The sequence below is a fragment of the Scomber japonicus genome, chromosome 18 (assembly GCF_027409825.1).
Source record: "Scomber japonicus isolate fScoJap1 chromosome 18, fScoJap1.pri, whole genome shotgun sequence".
Taxonomy (NCBI): Eukaryota; Metazoa; Chordata; class Actinopteri; order Scombriformes; family Scombridae; genus Scomber; species Scomber japonicus.
This window is the reverse complement of record NC_070595.1, coordinates 20771813-20798294: the sequence shown is the minus strand read 5'-3', so window position 1 is coordinate 20798294 and position 26482 is coordinate 20771813. Positions and strand designations below refer to the sequence as shown.

The window sequence follows — 26482 nt, the reverse complement described above, 5'->3', positions numbered from 1 at the left end:
ATGGTGGTTGATATTGACGCACTCCTGTATTAGAACTCCATGGTGAAAACTGACATTGTCCTAAACTACATAGACCGGTCTGCCCATGGTCCTGCTGCTTATGCACAAACAAGACACACTGAAGACCACCCAGATATTAAAGAATATGTTGGGTGTTATATTGTCCCAAGGTGGCATTTCAGTGGAAGACCCCATGATTACTCATGTCTTCACAAAGTGTCACACTGCCATACTGGCTATAGGAACTTCAACAATTGCTCATTGCCAATTATGTTCCTGCTTCTCCTTCTCCTCTTCATCAGATTGAACTCAACTTCATCTACAAAAATGCATTTCTGGGGTTGTTCCATGGTTCCAATTCAAGCTATGTGTTAGTGCTAAAGACAGAGCTATGCCGTAGAGTATATGCCCTCCTGATTTACTTACATACATTAAATATGGTGCAGCTTGACAGTAGTATGTGGTAATGTACTGTATGCAGTCAGCACTGAATGTGTCTGTTTGAATGCACACTTGTGCATACTGAAATCATTGATCTTTGATCCTTTCTGAGTTACAGTCAAAGGGTGCTCTGTACACCTCCTTCATGTGTGCCCTGTTGTGTTGGAGGACACAGCCAATGGTGGAAAGGCTTGCACTGTTGATTCCTTCAAAACTTTTATTGTTTTCAACAACTCAGTGCCATATTTTAATGCAGTCATATGGCATTGTTTTGAAGGACCATGTCAACAATGAGAGCCTCTTGCTGTTAGGAGAACATGAGATTGGGTTGTACTCTTTGTCCTGCTTCCCTCATTGTTATTTCATGAACAAGAGCCTGGTCTATCACAGTTGCTCGAATTTCATCTGAAATAACTATTCTTGGTGTTTTTCTTGTTCTTACTTTCCGCCTCCTTTTCATCCTTGTCCACTTTTTCTCCTTTGTCTTTCAGATTGTTTCCATCCATTATTTGTATCAACCTTCAATTCACCCATGTTGCCGGTGCACTCTGAACTGGCTTATATTGGTTTCCTTATATCATTAGCAACAAGTGTGGTTGTGCGACATCTGTGCTATAATTGTGTTTAACTTCAGCCACCTGTGGTTACCATTATGCATCAGAAGTGTATCACTACGCAAAATGTGTTTTAGTGAGTGAGAAAGTGTTTAAGTTTTGCAAAAGGAGTAAATGACATCTGCAAATTGTGTTGTACTAGCTTAAAAACTCTCATAAAGCAGTAATTTATGTACCACAAGCATACAGTAACAGCATCTCTGCTGATTTTGACCAAAACGCAGTATACAGTATATAAGTACTGTAAGTCCTTGACCTCCTGTAATAAACTTGATTTTGATTGATGTCGGTATTGTTGCAATAGCTGACAGTCTGACAATAAAACCGAAACTTTAATACCCACATTTGCTGCAGTTGTAAATTTCCCATTAATTTCTCTCATGTAGGGGAGAACGGGGTTGGTTGTCACACGGGTTGGTTGTCACATTCATCAGATCTCGGGCCCTAGAGGGCGCTGTTAAAACGTTTTGGTACTGAACGTTTCAGAATTTAGATGAGATGTTACTTCAGAGGTCATTTCTAGTAAACTGCACTTAACGGAATTATTTTTCCTGTTTATGTTCTCTGGTGCGGGGGATGTATTTGGTTGTTGCATTTCAATTAAACTAAACATTTTAAATATTTTTATTATATTTTAAAAAAATTTATTTTTCCCCATTAAAATAACACAGGGACAACCAACCCTATCGTGGGGATATTTTTTGAACAGAATCAGCTGAAGGAGACCACTCTATTCTTACATGACACTTTAGGCTTTCATTACAGATTAAAAGGGAATTTACTCAGTTTATGGTGTATGAGGAATTCAAAGGAAATTAAAAAGTGAGACTACCAACCCCGTTCTCCCCTACTTTAAAAAAAAAGAGAGAGAAAAAAAATATTCAGAACATATATATTGAAAATTTAAGTATGCAAAATATACAACAGTGTGGAAATCTCTAAATGACAAAAAATGTAAATTCACGGCATGAAACACACACTGCTGATGTGATGTATAACAAAAAACATTAAATGTTATTAAGCTTCAAACAAAGCATTAAAAAATAGGCATATCTGCACATCTCTTGTGCATGTAATGAGACTATCAAACAATTCAAGTTGATAGTGTTTCATTGTTAAAATTAAATTTGTGTTTTATTTGATGTGAGTACTTTGCATAATCTCTTTGATGCAACATTTATTGTTGGATGAATTAGCTTGAAAATATTAAAGCCATGTTACAAAAAGGAAGGGGGAAACGGCAGACTGTGTGTATGAAAATATTGGCACATTACTCAAAAATATCTCAAATTACATTTTTTCTGTGGGACAAGATCACAGTAAAAGTAAAATACTGTATGTGGGACACAGTTCTAATTTGACATCTGAGGGAAATACTACACTAAACAACCGGCCCATATCTTGTTTGCCACCTTAAAGACAGGACCACCTCTGCCACACCTGGACCATGTTCGGTTCATATGCCTTATGCCCGGGCCGTCTGAATGCCAGCTGTGCTTCCAAATCTGGGCCAAACGTCTCTGCTATGTAACATCTTTATGTAATCACGGCTACATTCCCTGTCCTGACAACTTTAGGCTTTCTGTTTTTCCACCATGTCATGCTTTAGTGATAAGAACTCGGTATTTCGTGGAAGAAATGGAAAAACCAAACCAGAATCTTTATCTCTCGACATAGTGGATAAACTTAACCTGTGTCTGGATGTTATCAAACTCCAGTAAGCAAGAACATATTTCTTGTCCATGTGAACATTTACCCTCTGGTCTTCTCTGAATGGAGAGATAGCCTACTGTATACGGACAAATGTTGCTTTCGCACCCAACACGTCTTTTCTATCCTTTAAATTATTTCATACTTGTTCATGGACAGAAACATAGCAGTTTTCTCCAAGAAAATATATGTTATATGAAATCAAACTGTGGTCAAAACATGCATTGAAAACAGCACTGTGCATCCAATAAGTCTCATTCAATTTGCAAAACACATTCACAGAAAAGTTCCCTTTGTACTCGCCAAAATGGACAAATGTGATCTTCTAATGAGGCATTCATTTCAAGAAATGTCTACTTTAAAGTCATTACACTTTGTGGAAGAAAGGACACATTTCAAATGCCAACAGTGTAATTAAGACAGGAGAGTTAAAATTCATGTGGTTAAAAGCTTAAAAAGGTACATCAGGGGGAAAAAAGAACATGTCAGACACAGTGAAAAGCTAATGAATTAGAATAAGGGTTTAGGAACAGTTTAACCATTGGCTGATTTGATACTTTGGGGACTACTTTTCTATTACACAGTCTCAGGGCTGCCACAGTTAAAGCTTCATCACCCTTCAGACTTAACCAGCATGCAGAAAGAAAACAGAGTGCTGAGGTTTGCACTTTCAACCCTAATTAAGATGTAATTTGAGGTAAGCCAGATGTGAACATAGAGGAGAGTCATCCCAGAGAAAGCATGTCTTAACTTTGTGTTTTTCATTCACAACAACACTAGATCACATAGAGGACTGGCCGTGTCAAGGAGGAGGAAGCGTTGAGGAAGATGGGATTCAGTATGGGGTGGAAGGCACTCGAAGTGAGACTTAAATCTCACTTTTTTCTTTTTTTTTGTTTCTGATGCCTGCAATAAACACTGACCCTCTTTTTTCTGACAACTGATGCAATGTGTGAAACTAAATCTCAGCCCAGCAGAGCAGAACAATTGTGGAAACCCTCTCTGCATGTCAGTTACTGGTAAATCAGGTGGAGAATCAGAGACAGCTGCCTCCACTATTCTTTCAGTGCATGAAAATGTGCAACGCTCCTCACAGATGATGCAGGCGTCTGTCTTTCAGAAAAACACTGTCATGCTGACATTTGGACAGATTCATTCCAGAGATACTGTATGCCATTTCTGTGGCAGTTGCCCCCTGATTTTTTCCCCGTGATCTTAAATTGTGGATTATTATCATCAACAATGGCAAATCATTTGTAATTATCATCATTTGTATTATTCTGTAATTATATTTTTATATACTAATGAAACATTTTTAATGCATATGTGATATTAAGAAATTGGTTTTGACACTTGTTCCAGCTCTCCATGCCGGTTTAATTTTGGATCTGTAAACTAAGATTAGGGTTAGGGTTAAAATGAAGTTAGTTGTAATAATAATTAACCAATGTAAAACAACCTTAAATGTGTGTATTTCGTTGCCTTAGAGGTGGCAGCATACAGCCCAGTATCTCAGGAATTGTGCACGGCTTGCTTTGACACCTCACAATTCATGTCTATTTGCAGGAAGTAGTGTGTCCCCTATGTAGTATGGCAAGAAGTAAAGATATGGAAGATGAGTGTGTAGCATTTCGACTTTCACGCAGGAACTATTTCATGTACTGAATAACCTAACCCAAAGATTATTTCCCATAAACACAATCTATCTTTAAAGATCCCCTCCGGACATGTATTAACACATATCAAAAACAATCTGCTTCTAACAATGATGTGTGTCTGATATGTTTTTTCCATTAATGAATAATGCAAGTTCCCTTACATTGCATGTTTACCAAGATGGCTGCAGAAAGACATAGGTGTCTACAAATGGAGTCTGATCCTGAATGGGAAGTGGAAGAACTGCTGTTGCACAGTTGAAAATTGAAAAGTAACAGTTCAGAATGGCAAGATCGTATCTTACCATAAATAAAGTAGCCTAAAAGTAATGTTTTCAAATGTAGGTACTAGCTTAATTTTTTTAGCTCAGACAGCTTTTAGCTATAACAATGCAGTCACATATTGTTTGAATCATTGTCTTTAAGTGTAAGTTATCTGTTTGCTGTTATAGTATTATTGTGTTATTTTATGTATGATGTTCTTATTCAGATTTTGAAGCTTGAAACTTTTTTCTCTATTTTGAGAAAAAAGTTTTTTGTCAAATAGTGGAGGGATACAGAAAACATGGTGTTGTGGGTGGATTCAGTGTGTGCGACTGCTGTTTTGGGTTGTCTGCCATCGGAGGTCTTCAATCCATTTCAAATTGCCGCTGGTCTGCTGCATCCTGAATCCACACGCTACTGTCTGTGATTGTAAAATGTGAAGCTACTCATTTAATTTCACACTTCCAAAAATACGTGGCTGAATATGTTTAATATGAAATCATTTATCCTAAATCATAGAGTCGTCCTCGATTAATATTAAGCCACATCATCCAATGAAGCACTCCAACATTGTGTATGTGTGTGTGTGTGTGTGTGTGTGTGTGTGTGTGCATGCATCAAATCTTGTACCATGGCCATATAAACGAGATGAAGACACGCTTGTCAAACTGAACTTTACATTTCACATCCCTCATTAAATCCCTGTGTACTTGTCACTTTTATATATTTCATCAGAGTGGACTTTACATTGTGCATCACATTCATTCTCCACTGTTACATAATTTAATTATTTATGCACATGTCACATTTCATTTTTGCTCTTGTCAGCTTCATACCATATGTTTCATACACTTCATTTCATTGTCCATGGCACAATACATAATTCCTTTGTACAGTCAGGATTTCATTTTATAGTTTTATATTCCCTCTCAAAACTATTACTATTCATTTCTGTAAGGAGATTGTAACATTTTAATTTAATTTTAATATTATTTTGTTTATTTGATTTGTATTATTATTACCTTACTTTTGTCTATTTTTATTCTTCTGTGTTGTGTTTTTTGTGAGCAAATTCAAAGCACTTTCTTTGTATGCTTGCATTTGCTAATAAAACTAATAGTATTTTACAACTTGGGAATGAGAATGGGTTGATCTACTCAGCCATAACCGTAGCCCAATAACTTCAGGCTTTCCTCCAAGTCTGTAGTGATGCCTTGATCTCTGAAGGTGACTCATCTTGGTCCCTAATTCCACTTTAACACAATGCTTCATTTTCATTAGGCCTACATAGTGCTTTCTGAAGCTATGCCTAAAATGGCTTGTGTCCATGAAATAGAAAATAGAAAAATTAAAACTCTGTTGTACAGCTAAACCAAATACATTGTCGGAAAGGTCTTAGCTTGGAGAGTAGCATGTCAGTATGAAGGTTCAACATGTCTTCTGCTGTGAAATATTGACCTTTCAACCTTGACCTCAGTGCATGTTTGAAGGCTTACAATACAGCAACGAAAGGCAATTCAGACATGGGATAAACTGTTATAGAGAGCTCTCGACCTGAGTTTTCAAGGGAGCATAGTTGACAACTATAGGAGCTGTCAAATATGGGTAATATATGGTTAAAATTAATTAATTAAACCCATTTACAAAACAAATGTGTTTACCATCTCCTTAAATTCCTCAGTGTACTCATGATTAATTATTTACAACTTTCAATTAAAACACACATTTCAAATCAAATCAGTATCATCTGAAAAAAAAAGATAATTATTATTTTAGGAAAGTTAAAGTTAATTTGCATATTTATTTATTTATTTGTCTACAGAGCGTATAAGGAAATCTGTGTCTGCTGCATCTGTGCCTGTATCCTTCAAAATGACTGACAGATGCCCCCCCCCCCCACCCTTGATAGTGTGTGGTACTTTAAATTAGGACCCACAGCAAACATGAACTCAATAAATAGATCTTTCTATTAAAATTGCATAGGTGTAATTACATGCTTTGGACTGGGGTTTACAGCTGTGTGCTGAATTCTAGATACATTTTAAGAAGTGAGAAGTGTTCATTGTTATCTGTTGCCATAAAAAAACCCAGAAATATAAGCTGAACTGAATTAACTAAGCAGAGTTTGCTACCTAATTTAATTATCATTTTAATTATTCCAGTATACAGTAATCTAAATCCAACTGAATTGAAGTGTTTGCAAGAAAGTCAATTATGAGTGATGGTTTAAGCTTGTATGAACCCTGATTTGCCTGCTCTTCCTGTGGCTGGCAGCAGTGATACCAACCATTATGAACAGCCAAACTGATCTGACTCTATATGGAATTTTGACTTAACAGCATCTTTCAAAAAACCTTATTTGCACATTAATAATTGCAAGGGTTATTGGCCACGTTGCCAGGCCCTACCTACAAATCATTACTATGTGGAGGAGAAAAAAGAGATTTACATATGCATGACCAGCAGAATGCAGATGCATTTCTCTGGCAGCACTATTAGGGTCGTTCTCCATTCACTGCACAGGGTTCGTGAACAGTATGGCATTCTAATTTGGTCATTTCAGGGGTATGGTGTACACTCTATGCAGCTCAAGCTCACAAGTCAGAGTCTATATGTCTCATCTGCTGCAGGAGTCGAGGGTATGGAAGTGATTTGTTTGCAAAAGATATCATAAAACCAACTGGAAGTAATAGCAAGGAAATCTGGTAATGCCTGACACTTACTTATCTCTTGGTGGGTTGTTTCATCTTTCAACTCAAAGTAATGATAAAAACATATGGTGTCATTCCCAGTTGTAGCAATGGGAACAGGGTCAGTTTAGTAAGCAGCCCAAATGTCTGTATGGCCTGTTGCAAGTCTACAGATGGCGTGCATTAAAAAAACAGTCAGCTAACAGGTGTAACTGTGACACAGCCATACTGTGATGAAATGTGAATGGAGGAAGGGGAGATTTGTCCACCAGATACATCTACCTACCTTTTTATTTAATAACTCTTTCTTTTATTTATCTTTTAGATTTGTAATTTAAATGAGGAAATTCTATATTAGGTCAAATCCTGTTGCATTTCTCTATTTTTTTTCTTCTAATTTTTCCCAAAGTCTGAAGCCAATGTTTCATATCTACCTACCTAACAATATGGACAGATTCCACATGGCACTCACCCATGCACCCACACAATAAAAAATAAATGCAAACACACAAGCACTCACACACACACACACATATATAAAATCAAACACAACCACACATGGGATCTTTTTTCCAAACATTGCTGCCAAATCTGATTCAACGGTGTTGTGTCATGTACATCACATCCCTGTAATTACACATATCTTAGTCACAAAATATGCAAATACTTCGTACTGGAAGATTTTTTTTTAAATACTGGAATACTGGAATAAGACATTTTGATGCACAGCCAATAGAAACAACCAGTGGTCTCTCCTCTTTTATAGTGTCTCTAGACGTTTTTACGGATCATTCAGATATTTTAAAAGTACAAGCTGCAAAATGTTACGTTTTATAAGTATTCATGCTGTGCCAAGTTTCTGATGTGCTCTGCTGCGTATTTGTTTATGTCTTGGAGACAGAATATGTGATTTATAGTTAGACTGGTGGGGGTGGCAGCAAGGGAAGCTGTTATGTTCTTCCTTTGCTGCTTGTCGTGCGCCGCTGCTGTTCTCTCCAGCTTGCTGTACGTTCACCCCGATATGCACCCTCAGGCAGTATGCCTTTCATTATTTCTTTTGAAACTTTCATCTGAAGTCTCTGAGGGATTAGCCCTCTTGATTCCTGACACAGTCAATGAAAAACAAGCCTCATATACAGGGAGGCTTACAGCCAGAAAAAGCCATGCCCAACCCTCCCCTTTCCTTTCCAAGTGAAACTGTATAATGGTTTAAACAACAAGTGGATGCTTTTTATTTTGGGTCATTTTGGCATAGTCTGATTTGTCTAGGATTTGGTCTCTAATTATGCTGAAGTTGCAGAATATTCCTATAGAAAAATATTACCTACATCAGTTATGTAATACAATACTGGCCACTGAATCAAATTACTGTACAATATGAAAGGGTTGCTCCCAGCTCTCATTAACCTCGTAGGCCGCCATTTTCACAAAACAGAATTGGACTAAGTAGTGCTTCCCAGTTGGATAACACAGAGCTGTTAGATAAGATCCAGGTATTTTCTCAGCAGCTGAAGGAGACCAAATCAGAGTTAATAATCTAGTGGTCATTCAACTTTTAACTTGTTGGCTAGAAGTATGATTCCTATGCTTGTGTATTTTATTCAATATGTAAGCATGCAATGCTTGCTACTTCAATACCTAAAATCAGTTGATTCTTCCTGTCCCCTGTTCTTCAGAAATAGGTTCATAACAACTATTAAGCTCTGTCAAGACTTGATTTTGTTCCTTATTGTTATGAAATGAATTATTTAAAAAAAAAATGCTTGGTACAGTAGATTGCTTATAATTTGGAAACAGGCAATCGTCCTCATTCCCAGCTCATTAAATGGCAGTTTGGTGAGTGGCCTTATGCTTCAAACTACGACACAAAATCTTAATCAGTTTAGACTGAAAATAGTAATTTAGTAATTTATTTAATTTTAGTAATTAAAAGTAAATAATTGATAATAGTAAATAAACGTTTTGTAACAGGTTACAAAGTGGACTGTCTTCATCTCCATAGCAACAGTGGCTGGGGATCAAAGGGAATGTCGCCTTCTGCTATCCAAAACTGACAAAAATTGAAGACGAAATAATTAAACAAATGGCCATAACATCAAACTATCATATACTGTAGGTGTAATACTGAGGATATTATTAAAAGAAATCTTTAATAGAGGAGTATCATACACTGAGGGGTGTTACAAAGCAGTGGTATTTGACAACCTGTGAATTAGAATGGGTTGTAGCGTGAGCCTTATTTTTTCCCACGGGTGGGGGGGCTACTGATTTAGAACAAAAAACTTAAGAAAAACATAAGGTTTCAATTTTTCAATTAAATGAAAATTGTGAGTGTGTATGTAGGCACTGATGAGCATAGCATTCATCTTTGATCGGTTTGTTTTTGTTATTTTTCGTCATGCAATTAGAAAGGCTTGATTAGACAACATAATTGACATTGAATACGAGAAGGCCTTGATGTGACTGCAAAGATTCACAAAGGCGAGCCAACATATGTTTCTTGAACATTAAACCATTTACACCAGAGTTGAATGAAGTTATACGAAGTAGCAAGTGCTTGGTTTATTGGTCAAATGTGTTTATACAACATTTTATACATTTATGAATGTCAGCCGCAGCCTCCAAAAAACATTACCCACCATGCATTACCTCTATTAGAGACAGACAAATAATAGCTTATAAGCCTATTATCTGCTGTAATGTTGCCTCACTGTAGCCTAGACCTAAGACAAACCCTATTTTTATATATTATATGATATTATGGTATATTATATTATATTATATTATATATGTTCATAATTTTTATGGACAGGATTTCTAGGCGCAGCCAGGGTGTAGAGGGGATCCGGTTTGGTGACCTCAGGATTGGGTCACTGCTTTTTGCAGATGATGTGGTCCTGTTGGCTTCATCAGACCGTGACCTCCAACTCTCACTGGATCGGTTCGCAGCCGAGTGTGAAGCGGCCGGGATGGAAATCAGCACCTCCAAATCCGAGGCCATGGTCCTCAACCGGAAAAGGGTGGAGTGCACTCTTCGGGTCGGGGATGAGATTCTGCCTCAAGTGGAGGAGTTCAAGTACCTCGGGGTCTTGTTCACGAGTGAGGGAAGGATGGAACGGGAGATCGACAGGCGGATCGGTGCGGCGTCTGCAGTAATGCGGACTCTGCACGGATCCGTCGTGGTGAAGAGAGAGCTGAGCCGAAAGGCGAAGCTCTCGATTTACCAGTCGATCTTCGTTCCTACCCTCACCTATGGTCATGAGCTTTGGTAGTGACCGAAAGAACAAGATCGCGGGTACAAGCGGGCGAAATGAGCTTCCTCCGTAGGGTGGCTGGGCTCTCCCTTAGAGATAGGGTGAGAAGCTCAGTTATCCGGAGGGAGCTCGGAGTAGACCCGCTGCTCCTCCACGTCGAGAGGAGCCAGATGAGGTGGTTCGGGCATCTAATCAGGATGCCTCCCGGACGCCTCCCTGGTGAGGTGTTCAGGGCACGTCCCACCGGTAGGAGACCCCGGGGAAGACCCAGGACACGCTGGAGAGACTATGTCTCTCGGCTGGCCTGGGAACGCCTCGGGGTCCCCCTGGAAGAGCTGGACGAAGTGGCTGGGGAGAGGGAAGTCTGGGCTTCCCTGCTTAGGCTGCTGCCCCCGCGACCCGACCCCGGATAAGCGGCAAGAAGATGGATGGATGGATGGATGGATATATTATATTATTCAAATGAATAGGTCTAGGCTGGATTGTACATGTGTAAATTCCTATGTGCAAAGTCTGTGTTTGTAATCTAAATGTTATTTTGTTATTATTTTGTTGATCTTGAAAAGACACTATGCACGTAATGAGCAGAACCTGACAGTAAAAAAAGGAGTAAAAAGTGTAGAAACAGTATCACATGGGGAGAGAAAATAGTTAAGTGATAAGGATGAACAGGGGGAGAGCAGGCTATAACTTGAATTTAACTCCAGTCGAGAGCGGCAACAAGCTCTTACCCTGGTCTATAAACTGCAAGGAAATAATAAATGACATTAGACCATCAGTCCAGGCTTTTCAACTGAAACACTACATCACTGATATCCATTGAACAGTTTTGCACGTCCAAAACTGACACTAGAGGGATACCTAGAGTGTCATAGTTTGAAGAGCAGGGCCACTGACCAAGCTGCTGTATTTGAAAAGTTGGGAATGTGAAAGTGTTGAAATATAATAGCTCTAAACTTTTGGACATCCTTGTGGACTAATGTTGGACATTCTTCTAAATACTTCTTAAAATATTTGATTAGAAAATTGAATTCAAACACCATACTGTATGATGGAAGTTAGTATTACTTTATCTGCAGCATCAATATTACCTGAACTGTGCTTGAATGATGAGATGTTGCAATCTTGACTATGTATGCTGTAAAAACTGTGAGTTATTAAAAAGTGTATGCGAGTCCCTTTGGGATTTATATGCTGTATAATGACGCTCTCCCTTCAGTCTCCTTTGAGCTTACTTTTGTCAGCACTTTCATTACTTTGCACTTTGCTACTAAGCAGGTGGAGCTAATCTATCTAGTTTGCCCTTCAGTTATGGTTTACTGTCCGAGGGACTGGACACAAGTGTCTCCAATAATCCCTTAATTAGGCAATGATGGACTATTCATTTAGTATGCAAAGCTGCAAATCTCCCCATCCACTGAACGGAGCCCTCTGCAGTCATACGGAGGCCAACGCTAATGATCTCAGCAAGTGGCAGCAATCCATTCGAGCGCTGCAGCAAGTGCACATTAATCTTGCGGGCGATCCAGTTGATGAATGACCCTGGCCCAGAAACCCTGGCAGATCCCACCTTAATTGCTGAGGGAGCCACACCTGGAAGACACCATGGGACATCTTGCTAACTCAGGAACAACGACTCAGGAGAAGGTCTGCGGTCCATCGGCAGCTCACTCCACGCAGCTCCAGTCCGAGCGCCACTCTTTCGTCTTGGGAAAAGAGTGCCTTTAAAGCAACTCCACGGAGGACATTATAGCTACAACTGACATCCAAAGCACAAGTTGTGAAAAGGGCAAATGGACATCATCATTTCAAGACACTTTCCACTGATATGTTAGTAGAATAAAGTGATATTTAGGCCAGCTCCAAAAAAAAAGATTCACAATGAAAATGTTCACCATTGCTCTAATTGTACCCCATTATTTATCTGTGCTCTGATATGTTTAAAGAAGAAAGCACAGCAGGCCAGTTGCATCAGTCTAACATCAACACCCTAAAGATAGCACACTGGCACAATGGGAGGATAAGAAAAAAAAGAAAATGTGATCAAAACGCAGGAGTAAACAATATGAGGAAAAAAAGGGCGAAAAGCACAGAATCCTCTGCAAACTATTTGATTAGACATTCAAAAGAGAAGGACATGACAGCATCCTCCTCACCATTGACATCAACACCTACAATATTCCCTGTCTTAAGACAAACGGATATTGAAATGGGTGGCATCTTCATATCTAAGAGGCAAAACCCACTGAGAGAGCTTGTGTCCTTGTACATATAAGTGATACATTACATACAGTAATACCAGCATTGTTTAGGCTTTACCTTTTGTGTTTTTGCTGTTGTTACTGAGCAGCTGAGGATGTGTGGGGAGAAGATGAGAAAAGGAGATTGGGGGAGTCTTGAAATTAGTTTTTTGCTCCAAAACAGAGTATTGGTCATTTTGTGCTGTTGATAAAAAAAAAAAAAAAAAAAGATCTTGCTTTTGGCCCCTGTGAGGACTTTGCCATTTTTAACTACACCAAATATGCTTCAAATTTTCAAAATGTAGGCAGTAGACATCTTGGCAATTACTTTGATGTTGAAACAAGTTGAATTCAAATATTCTGCAGTTGTTTTAAGGTCTTCTTGTGGCTTGTTACTGGCCCTGTTGGGAATTCATGTGAACTCAAAGCTGCCTTGATTTACACCGTCTTCATTTTCCCTTCAGTAATGGCCGACTACTCCTCATGTCCTCATAGGATGCTATTGAACATATGACCCATTCATAGTGGTTATTGGATTCTCTCGCAATACTCCAGTAGGGATAATTTGTCCCTTTTTCCTGCAGCAAAGCCACTGTGACTTATCTGGGAGCAAATTTGTGAAATCTCATTATCTTGTGTTTTGAAATGAGGATCAATGGGGATTTATGCTTTGTTTTATAGGTGGGATGTGAAAATTGGCCAAATTGACTCCATGTTTCCACACAAACACACACATACAGTATGCTGTATATATATTTACACATTGATATTTGTAACATTTCTTTCATTAAAATATATATATTTCAGCAATTCAATGTACCGCAGGCCAATACCTGCATTACAAGACCAACAAATTGATACAACTGCATCCATGTACAATAAAGTTAGGATCCAAAAGGTCAGCTGGAAATGGGGCAAAGCCCAAAGGAGTTCTCTTAAGGGCCAGCTGAATTTAATACACATCCATCACTTTTTATCATCTAATTAGTCCACACTGTGGCAGCCTGGTCAACACTGGAGGGAAGCACAATTATTGATCAAGTAAAGGATAGTATCTATCATTTCACCTCAGCATCGACAATCTAGCCATTTGAAAACAAAGGAGGGGATATAGTTGCAGCATCAAAGTGCGATGAGAATCATGACTAATAGACTTGTTGTTCTGACTGTGCAGTGCAGCAACTACTGTGATAGCAAACACTAAAAATAACAATATCCATCTGAAAAAATTGTGTGAAATTCAATACTGTAGTTTTTGATATTTACAGGATGTGATCTTGACCTGTAGGAAACTGCAGAGAAATACTTCATATGAATGCACATAACTTTATAGTATGAATATATTTATGTCCCAATACATAATTCATATGGATTATAGTTCATTAACTTTAAAGTCTAGTTGATGTTTCTGTTATACAGAAATAGAGATAATACATGTTTTATTATTGCACACATGAATAAATAGTGACTTTTTTATTCATACATTACACAATCTGACAATCTTTATAGTAGTGACCCCTTTACATAAAAATATGATGTGGTGTGTGGTTTATTGTTTCGGGAGTAGAGGTGTAAAAACACCTAGTACACCTATAGTGGCAAGAAAAAAAAATCTAACTCCAATTTAGAAGTCAATTTTTCTTTTGCTATACTTATGCTATGTTTTCTGTATGCCGGCTATCTTAGTCAATATTTTGCTTATTTCAACTATTAGTACACATAAGTCTGCATTTGACATAGTCTAGGAGAATATTTACAAACCAAAAGCAGAGGTGAAACAGGATATGCATGAGTAGGCTTGTTATCTTAATATGCTTTCTTTAAAACAAGGCCAGTGATTCCCTGATGAGGATCAACCGCAAATTCCATAATACCATGACTGCTTGTGTTTTAGCAGACATACAGACACACAAGCTGTATCCCAAACTGTGGCCCAATGAAAATGTATCCTTTTGAAGGAATGAAATGCCTCATCTACAGATGACACAATCCACACAGACCAAAAGTATTGATGTACTTTGTGGTACTTAAATGCCAACACAAGTCCAACTCTGTTACTGTAAATATGACATGGTTATGAGATATTTCTCGACTTTCCAATGACCGCCTCAGTGCACTACTAAATAATTAACTCGGGTGCAATAGACTGCTGGATACTGAAGGCCGCAAATGCAGTGTCCTCTAAATTCAGGAAAAACAAGGCTGTCTTTCTTTGGCCGGGTTTGGAGTCATCTTTGAAATGTTACAGGCTGTGCCAACGTGTTATGATGTATTTGGTCTTGAAATGCGCACTTTGAAGAAAGCAGCTCTTGAACAGTTATCTCCACTGAGATTTGTAATCTTAGCGCAAACAAATCAATATTGTCCATCCTAGCATCAATTAGTGATCTTGACAGTGGACCCAGCTGACTTGTGGTAGCAAGTTCGGCAATTAAAAAACAAAAAAATAGCAAAATAGCTTTCTTACAACAATAACTGGCCGACAGATAGCATATCTGGTTGGAAACAGCCCACTCAGGATTTCAGAGTTTTTGCATCTATGAAAGAATCACAACATGAGGACAGAGACTATCCAGTTTGATTGCTGGAATATGTGAATGTTGTGCAGAACTGTTCTCCACAACAATTTTGGTTATTGAAGGATCTGAGTATTTGTCAGGACCTCTGCTATGAATGTTTGTGATGAATGGCCAATGAAGACCGGTCCGCATACCAGGGGCAAACATCTAGATGCTTTTTTTCTAATTTACAAAAGTATCTCATCAGTGCAAATGATTGTTGCTATAAATCACGATCATGTGAAATTGTGCAGTGTATACGAACAAGCTTAATAGCTAACTGAATCAATAGCTGTCAGCTCCCACTATTATCCCCAACTATTTGGCTTTCAGTTTTTCTGTCACCACATTACTTTATGTCAACAAAATGCATATAACTCAAAGCCAATAATGCTGAACATTAAAACCATTGCTGACTATGAAGCTGATCAAAAGAGAATATTCTATATACTTTTTATTCCTCAGAAGTGTTTAAATGTGTCAAAGCAGAGTATTTTTTTGTCAAAGACTGTTATATTAAATTAGTTTGAGAACCAGGACCAAAAAAGTCAGCATGATGTCTACATTTGTTTTCTTGCCAAATTCTGCTGTTGTCTAAGAGAGTCAAAGTAGTCACTGTACCTACTCATAAACATTATAAAATGATGATTATGTGACAAAGACACTTAGTCATAATTTAGTCTAGTTTGGGTCCAGACATTTAACTTTTTTTTTTGCAAAAGCAGTGATTGGCAGGATGTCATACATTATTTTCCTATTCAATTATACAATTTGCCTCTAATCTGATCTAATCTCTGTTTGAATTTAAATTTGAACATCTGGATGTGTGTGCAGCAGACACTTTTAATTGAATCAAGATGTGTCCAAATTCCACAGGGTGCTTGGGGATAGGCCTGAAGGAAAAAAGAAGACTTCTTCATAGTGAGATAATCTTTAGATCAGGTCATCATGTTGTTTTCCAAGCAGACGATAACCTAAGAATACTGCAAAATCCTGGCTTGTAGCTTTCAGTTAAAGGTTCAAAGTGCTGAATATAACTCTAGTCCATCGTGTAAAACAAACATGTCTAAATATACAACAACTCAAAACTCTCCATCTGTACATCGATATTACATCTTTATCAACAGGTTTTATCTTGTGTTTATAATGTGTCTATAGGAGACACAGACAAGAGATTACCAGTCAGCATTTCTCTTCACCTAATAAATGGTCATCCACCATCCAAGATAAATGGGTTTAATATTTTGGAAGCACTGTAAATATGAATACAAAAAACCCACAATATTTTTTTTGCATGTTAGCATGTCCACTGTAAACACACACAAATTCCCATCAAAAATGTACATAACCGTCATGTAAAGCTACAGAACGGGTCACATATTTACACGTTCTGCTTGTGTTTGTACATCCCAGATTTAGTTTATATGCATGGCTGCAGGCTTCAGGTCTCTGGATGCATGGAATTTGTGTCTTTGCTTTGCCCATTTTGTTGTTCAGCTTGCCTTCACACAGGCATTAACCAGATTTCTGATTTGGTATGCGAATGAAACCAAATGCTTCCCACAGAGGTTTGTGTGATACTGATCCAAATGGATTTGCCAGGCCCAGAAATAAAGCATGGGAGTCTCACATCTCTCTTTGGGCGGTAGGATGTACATAAAGGTGGTTTATCGCAATAAATGTGACATTCCTGGTTGTAGAAATTTCAGTAGAAAGTCTTTGTTGTTACAGTAGCTACATTCTATGCCCCATGATGCTCATTTAAAATTTCAATATCTATCTTATAACATCTACCCACAGTCTACTGTTGATATAATCTGTATTTTTCCAATCTCACTGCCTAGAAATTCTTCAAAGGAATTCATAAGAAAAATGCCTTCAAGTATCACTCAGAGGCATTTTCCTCAAGAACTGTGTTGTCTACATTAAATACAAACAAGAGGTTGAGTCACCACTCTACTGAGCATTGTGTGTTTCCCAGGTTCATGTATTAACATTCTTTTTACTTTAGATAAATATATTTTATAAAAAAGTAACAGTGTTTGCATATCCTGTAAAAACTGCTTTAATATACAGTAACTTAATGTGTAGGATTTATTGCATGTGGGGCCTGAGAGAGAGTTATTCTTACTTTGTTTTGTCATTGTCTAGGACAGTATGGCAGGTTGTCTCATCTCCTGTCTAATTGCAGCCCGATAAACCATCTCTGCTGGTGTCATCCCAAGTGGAACAACAGGGTGTGGTTCTGCCGGTCTGGCTGCAGACTCCGACTTAAATTACACTGAGCACAGTAACACTCCGGACGGCTGTACCTGCCAAAACCTCCTCACAGTAGCCGTTCATCTCATCTGCACCAGACAGGCTCAGACGGTGGCAGAGTTCACAATCAGGTCATTTCATATTAGAGGACCCAAATCTCAAGGTGATGCAGCCGCTCCTGAGCTGCAACTATATTGAGAAAGTGCCAGGGGTCTGATGTATTTTGCATTGACAGCACAGGAACTCCACGTGTGCCCTGCCTGACAGATTTGGACAGGGATTGTTTTATAGACTTTGGGGTTTTGGTATAAAATAGTCTCTAAAGTGTTGCACCTTGTTTTGCTAAAGCAGACGCTGAAGGCTCTGTCACTGCTTCACTTTAACATAGACCAGGTGACAGGAGTTGTATGAGATGCAGTAAAGTCTTTAACCTTGTCTGTGCTAACTGCCTCCAGGCTGTAGTTTTGATTTTAAAAGATACTAAGAACCCTGAAAAAACTGCTCTGTCATTATCAGCATTACACAGAAATATTATGTAAGACCTTTTTTGTATAAACATTAAGAAGGTTTTGATATTGTCTTGTCAGTTGTATTCTTATTGAATTCATTGGATTTAATTAGTTTCCTCTTACATATTCAAACAGGGGAAAAACAAAGGCTGATAGCTCAGTAGAGTGTATTTAAACTTGGTGGGCCACATGTGCTGTATGTGTATGAATGGTAGTTTTTGAACTACACTAAAGCAAACTTAGTGTTACAACCTCCTCCTAGACCTGTTTGATGATATTTATAACAAATCTGATGAATCATTTTGCATTTTTCACTCTGACTGGATATTATCAGGACTGAAAATCCTAATTGCAGAGGAGCTGCAGACACATTGGATGGCTGAGACAGATTTTTAATTCCAGGTGTAAATGTAGTATGGATAATTCATATCTGAATACAATCTAGACATGAGGTGAATGTTAATGCAAGCAGCTGAGAGGGTCACTATGTTCTCTGTGGCTCAGAATCTCATCATGATGTATACTGTCAGTGTGTGCTGGTAAATTGTGATGTTATTGTGTAGTTAGCCTGTGCCATGGCTTCATAAAACAAAAAGGATCTCCTGGAGTGAATACATTAATGTTGACTTGCACTGGGAAAACAGTGCTCTTTTAAATCCTGTGAAGACCTGATGCCCGCTGGTGAGGTAGACCATGCATATTTAATATTAGCCTTCTGACACAACCAATGTTCTCTTTGTAACAGAGCAGCTGCCTGGACTCAAACTTAACTTCAGTAAACTCCATTTCATCCTGAGTGACTGCTTATTTGTAAATGCAAATAGACACAATCTTAGCATTCAGCCTCCGCGGGGACAGATAACATCTGAGCGATTTATGAATGTCTCCGATAACAGACGCAACAAAGGGAAGATAAAACGGGTCAATATATTTCTCTTGTGCTCTGGTAATAAGTTATCATCAGCATTGAGCAGTGGAAGTCGTCTTAATACCACTTCACTTGTGCTGTTAACACTCACACATTGTGCTCTGAGTGTCTGAGCATGCTCAGAAATCTCTGACAGGGTGACTCTTAGACAGGTAGGAAGTCTGAATTTACAAACAGGGCAGTTTGCGTTAGAGAGCTCTCGGCTTCTCCAGTGGCAATTTGTGAGTACAACAATTTCAACAAACCTATTGAGCTCTCCTACGCTCTCTTGACTGCCAAACACCCAGCAATCATTGTACTTCAAACACTTGTCCACGCTTTCCTCCCCCTCACCCCATCACCTGCGTCATTTACGTACAGGCTTACAGTTTGCCATAAAGATGATATTGGATATTGATTAGGACATAAAGTTGGGACTAAAATCAGAATACACATTCTTAATGCAGTTTGCCTTTTGAGTCAAATTTAACCAACAAAGACAGACATGGAAACTAATAACACTGTTTGAGAACGTTGCATCACACTTTTCAGGATAAAACTTATATTTGGCGATAAGAAAATATTACTGACTTAATCATAACTGTCTACAAGTTTACTTGAGAACAATAAATCTCAGTATTTCTTTAAGTTTAGACAGCACCTGCAGTAGCTACCTTACTGGGTAACAAAAAACCTTGACTTTGTGTAGGGAAAGTGAGCAATGGAAATATTTTTTTTGTCTCTCTAGTGAGGTTGACAGATGATTTGAGTATGTATACTCTGACTTGAACGCAAAAACACTTTGTTGTTCCTTATTAACAGTGCAACACTATAATAAAACGACTGTGTCACCCCTGGTTTGCATGTTGAGTTCATTACATGCACAAATAAATATTTCCTACATTTCAAACACAGAGGTGTAAATATAACACTCGCTGCTTTGAGAGTCAGGCATGGCTAATTATTTGTGAACCAGTACTTAGTGTGATGCTGGCTTTCCTGGTGTGTTGAGGTGTGTAATGAATGAGATTCTCTAATACAGGGCGACGTTGCAGTGGCATGCAATTTTAAATCCTCATATTGTGGCTACAATGTGTACAAGTTAAGGTCTAGTGAATATTCTCATCAGTAATTATAGAATGCATCCATGTATAATACATTCAGTGTATAATATGCCAAAGCAGCACCATCCTCGTCCTCAGCATAATGCAGAACACAGGATTGTTTTCTGCATGTGTTCCCTTGCTTTTATAAATGTGTAGAGGAGAAATGACACCCCGTGACTCATCGTTTTAATTTTCAACACACTGTTGCTCATCATCCAGTTTGATTCACACAACCTGCTCTTACATTTATCAGGGTAAACTTCTTTTTTACCCCTTCTGTATTCTGTGTAAATTGACTTATGTGATGCTCCATAGAAAACCAGCAGGGTGCAGACATGAGCTTTCTGTAAAATAATCTCTATCAAAATAATCTTTCTGAGATGTTTTATTGGGAACGTTATACAGTATGTAACAATTCACCGATGGTAATGAGCTCTCACATATTTTAGCACAGCAATTTCCATTTCTGTAAGTAGTCACGGAAATGAGGACAAGCAGTTTTACACACAACTGTGTCAGATAAGGAAATCTGACGTTTATGGCCCTAGTTGTGCACGGATAAAGGAAAAAGTGGGTGTACACATTAGTTGTGCTGTGAGGCTCCACAGTGCTTCAGTTCAGATGAGCTCACCCAGCCGATGCACACATTGTAGGATCCTACCAATCTGAAAAGGCGCAAGGACTGCGAGCAGCAGCTCTGGCAGTCAGTGGGAAGAGTGAATGAATGTGCGCAAAGGCTGTCGACTTTCTACAACACAAAGTAAACAGAAAGAAGCGTTGGGGATCCGTTTCTAATTGGAAAGATTTAATGGATTTGTAGCTCTTCTGGATGGATGTGAATTCACTCTTGCATCGCAGACTGGACTGGACTTGGGGCTGAGCGGCTGATGAGAAGAAGCCTACTTTAAGCACTCTGCTGTTCGTTTTCTTTTCTTCTTTTCCCTCCCTCTTCATAAAATGCCTGGATTTCGTCCATCATACTCTATCCAGTTGAAGCCAGGCTGCTCATTTGGAAGGACGCCAGACCTCCAGCCTCTCAAATCTGCAAGTTCAGTCCAATAAATTGTGACATTGTCTGTCAGCCTTGGAATAAGAAATCGATACTCAAGAAAAGGGACGCGATATTCTTCCGGAATTTTAACGATCTATTTCCCCGCTGTCCTTATAAACATGCGTTTTGGATGGATTAGGTTGGTTTGGTCCAGCTTCACGCTTTTTCAGCTGGAGCAGCGCTGATAGTGACTGATTATTGCTGTTGATTTTGTCCATGCAAGACTCGGGGTGGAAACATGTCTGGCCACTTCTTTGAGAGGATCACTGCTATCAGAGATGGCATTTTGGTCCAGCACTTCGGTTTTCACCTCTAAAGTGCCCCGGAAAATCTTATTCATGTTCACCCTCTCCCTCTCTGTCACCTACTTGTTCTATAGCTTGATGAGCTGCTACAACTCGCTGCAGTTCCCTCTGCAAGAGAACTACGCGTATCAAGGGGGGCTGGTGACGGAGGAGACAACTTTTGTGACATTGAGGGAGAAACTTTATTCCGCTTCCCAGGGCTTTACCGAATTCACCGAGGCCGAGAGAACCACAGCGATTTCCACCGTAAAGGATCATGCTGAGGCCGAACAAAGGACAGTGGAATGGATTAGGACTCAGGCGTCTCCAACTAAATCGGCGGCGGCGTATCACACCACCGCGCTGGAGAGGGAGCACCAGGAATTCAGCACCACGGACAGCGAACTCAGGGTGAACTGCACCTCGGATTATGGAGAGAAGAAACTTCCCCAAGCCATTATCATCGGGGTGAAGAAAGGGGGGACCAGAGCCCTGCTGGAGGCTCTCAGGGTGCACCCGGACGTCAGAGCCGTGGGGAATGAGCCACATTTCTTTGATAGGAACTACGAAAAGGGGCTGGACTGGTACAGGTGAGTTATTTTCTAGTTTCCGTCCCCCCCTATAAAGACCGTGTCAGTGTGTTGCATGTTTTAGCCCTACATTTATTACACAGTGTGCATACATAAGGTTTCTGTTTACAGTTTCTTAACACATACAATTATATTTCTGATTTCTGAATGTAGATTTTATTTTAGTAAGGTCTGTAAATTAGCTTCAGAGATATTTAAAACCTGTTTTAGGTGTCTAATCTATCACAGTGATTATTATTTTTCTGCGCTCGTGGTTGTTAAAGTTAATGTTTTGCGTGGCGATGAAAACTTTTCAAGTCAACCTATACTTTCAGCTACATCACTAATCCAATAACATCTGTTCACTGTGAGGGGTTGCCTTATTCAAGCCTGTTTAAAATCTTTGCAAATTGATTTTTTACCCCCCTTTTTTATACAGCAGTGACAAGAATGGCAATAGTTTCCTTTTCGAACAAATTGTGGGGAAATGTATTCAAAAAGAAAATAAATCCAAAAACTTTGGTTACAGTGATTAATAGTTAATGTAGTGAACATAAAAATGACAGTATTTAACTCCTCTTGCACCAAAGGGATAATGTGAGATGTATTCATCCTCTATATAAAGTATATAGTATATAAAACATTTACACTTTGTAGTTGGACAGTTTTTACTTAAGCCCATATCTTTTTTCTTTTCTTTTTTCTTTTTAATCATAAGGTGTGTATTTATCATATCATATATTGAACCCCACTGATGATTCACAGTGGTCTTTCTTTGATGATGGAAATCATACTCTGGCACAGCCCTGTCTGTCTGTCATATGTCAAGAGATGTACTGTAACACACAGTGAGTTGACTTGACAGCATCACACAACACTCATCTCATGTGTACACACATATGATGATATGCACGAACACACTCAACAAGTATTTCTGAGTAGTTGATGATTTGTTTTAAGCTTTTTTTAAAATATGGCTTTTGTGTTGTTTTGTTCCATTTAACCTTTTTATTTCAAAATCACAATTTTAAGTCACAGAATATATTTTAGTTTATTTTAATAGAAGGGTGTGTGCTTTGGTGTGGTTCATCTATCCACGGGCAGACATGAAATACACAAATCATCTCCACACACTGTGAGAAAATAATCATATGACGCCCCTAATAATAAACAATCTATGCATTTTGATTTTATTTATGTCTTTTTTTGACATTGAGTACCAGAGTATGCCTCTTATTCAGTTTATTCCTGATGAAAGTTTTAGTTTTCTTTACAAACCTATTACAAATACATGCAGCCATAGATTAAGACAGAAAATTAAATTTTTTTAACAATGCATTGCAATACATCATGTGAATGCATGAAAGATGTATTTCATATACAAAGGAGAAGGAATAACATCTTTTTTCTTCTTGTGTAGAAGTCACGGTATTCTCTTGTTTCTCATGAATACACTCAAAGCTATCAATTACCAGAACACTTCCTTCACCTAAATTACATATGTTTTGATAGTATATAATCTAACATGTAAATGCATGTTATGTAAGTGCTGTATTTTCTGAAATACCCTTTGTCTTCGCTTTGCAGCTGGCTCTCGAAGGAGTGGGAATTGTTTACACCACCTTTCATCTGTGTGATGGTGACATTCACTTTGAGTCCAGGTTTAATAGCCAGAGAAGAACCTGTTTATCATTGCCGTGTTTATGTGAGAAAAATCAATTTGAGGGTTCATCATGGCCAGTTGGTCATGGCTCAGTTAGGTGTTGTTCTCTCATAATGATGTTTGACCAGGGGAATTCAAGATTTTCTAATGGAGTCAATGAGCTGATGAGAATGACGCTGACTCAAAGTCCCTTCTGTTTCTCCGTAGAACCCGGTCTGTTACGCTGGTGTTTGGGTTGCAGAGCATCTGCTTTCATCTTGCTGCATAGACATGGGAGCTCTCGGCTGCTCATTTAGCCTGTGTTAATGCAAGCTGTTTCATTACGCTTACGGCGAAAGGCTCATTAGACAGGAAGATGACGTGCTTAGATAAATAATAATAAGTGTGCTCGTGTGTTTTAGGGCCCCCTGAGGCAAAAAAATCCCTGAAGGCACCTTAATTTTATATATGTCATTGTCCCGTGTACAATGTTCACCTTAGAGTGGTGTGTTCAGGGAGGAGAGAAATATACAAGCAATATGGGTTTTGCAATAATGAGGTGGATACACTAAGGAAGGATTTCTGCTTGTTTTAATGGTCAGTGTGAAACATAGTACAACATGGGAAAGGTTGTTTTTCTTCAAATCCTCATACCAGATACTGATTTAAAATGCATTCATTCAGATCACGTTTGTTTGTTTGTTTCTAAATGATGCATTATACTGCATCTCTCTTCTCTGTCTGTGATGCTCAGGCTAATGTGCACTTAATGGAAGAGGAATTATGATCAGTTACAGATGTTTGCAACCATTTGACATTGGTATAGTTGAATGAGACCCGTAATCTCATAAAATGTGATTCATGAATTTGGAACTGTCTTAATAACACCTGCTTGACATTTTTGATGGATATGATAGATAACTATAGGGAATATAACCCAAATGCAGCATCTAAGTGCTTACATGTTGTTAACTCAACCTTTTTTCTTTTTTTTTTTACTTGTGATAGCCTTTACAGTTTATCCTACATATACTCATGTTTAGTGATCTGTAGAGTGTGTGTTGTGTGTATGAGTGTGCATGGTATAAAGTATTAGGTTTTTTCTCGTGTGTGTGTGTTTTGGGGATTACTTTTTCCGTTACTGTGTTACTTTGTGTGATGCTCTAGAGGAAAGAAAACACAGTCTTAACATTGAGCCCTGTGCTGTGAATTAAAGAACCTGCCATGAAGTGAGGATATATCGTGTGGATGAATTCAGGCTTGCCTGGAGCTGTTGATCTTGCAGTATCAAGTGGTTCACCGAAGGTCGTGACTAGCATGGTTAGCCCATCTGAATACGGTAATTATACAGTAAACAGATTTGAATGTTAAATTAAGAAATGTGAGCACACAACATGAGTTTATACCACTTTCCAGTTTGATCCTAAACATTTATCTGCTCCCTTTCTACTTTAGACACCTCATTAAAAAATTTAAAAATCACCTTGTGGTAAAGTAGGTAGAGCTGTATAGTAAATCCTTTTTCTTGGCATCTTTACATGCTTTTCACAAAATATCATAAAGAATCAGCTCTTCCGAGGATGTTGTCATTATCCTGACTGGCTAACGGCAGTGGGTAATGTTTTACATGTTCAAACGTCTGCAGCAGTTGTGAGGGGGAAAAAAGCTCTTTATATGTGGGTAGTAACGACACACACCCCTCCTATACCACAGTTACTGCCAGACTCTCTCTGAAGTCAGTACAGGCAGCGACATGTCAGTTCTTAATGTGAGGGGCTATAAGTCTGTTACATATAGAGGACGAGACCTAATGACTGCCCTTTTTAGTTTTGAATTACATGAAAAAAACAGAAGGACCATTTGTTTTCTCAAGATCGCAACTCAGACATTTTCTGGCAAGTGTGAGTGAATGCAGACAAGAGTGTGAACTAAGTCACAGCTTTATGCAATCTCAACTTGGTGCACAAGATAAAATGAACAGAATTAATAGAGGTGAGAGTACTGAAAAAAGAGATTGTTTAGACATTGATCATACTTGTTTTTCTGACAAACATTAGACAATGCGTACTTACTTACTTTAAAATGACACATTACTGACACCCTTAGTAAGCATATCAAACTATTAAGATTAAACACCATTAGTAATCCATCATCTTTCCCATTCCTGGAAAGCATGTGAATGCCAATAGAATTATAATGTCAAAACAATTACAATCTGTTTTTTTCCTGAAATTTAAACAAGTAAAAACTGTGTCATGTATGTTTTCTGATAGTGATCACTTTTGGATTAGGCACAAACCCAGTTTTAGCATCTAGTAAAATCGTGTCTACGTCCACAAACATTTCTGCAGAAATTCAGAAAACATCTTAAATTCATATCAGGATTCCAAGTTTAGTACGGTTCTGGTATGAGCCTCCAAAGACAGGCCCAGATTGGTGATTGGTGCTGCTTTCCTGTTTTTAGTACTCTTGGACAGTTTCTCCAGTGTGTTTTGGGCTTACTTGAACAAGCAATTAGCAATGTAGTGCCATCATTACCGTACACAGAGGACTTTCATCAGCCAATTGGCGCTTCTAATGTTGCCTCTATTTCTGAGTAAAGAGGATGAGCCACCACCACAAGGATTTAACTTATCTATTCTCTCGAGTATGCCTCAACCTGGTGCAAATGCCCATCCCGGAATAGGAAGTGTTTGATGTGTTATGACCATTACAACAAATGTTGCTTC

At 38.5% G+C, this 26482-nt stretch overlaps 1 protein-coding gene across 1 annotated transcript in view; it reads left to right on the top strand.

The window, feature by feature from the left end:
- Window positions 1-21536: 21536 nt before the first annotated feature.
- The window catches only part of hs3st4 (heparan sulfate (glucosamine) 3-O-sulfotransferase 4), a 77758-nt gene continuing 72812 nt past the window's right edge, over window positions 21537-26482 (top strand). The window contains exon 1 of the mRNA XM_053338356.1: window positions 21537-22132. Within this exon, the coding sequence (XP_053194331.1) occupies window positions 21537-22132 (596 nt within the window). The remainder of the gene's footprint in view (window positions 22133-26482) is intronic.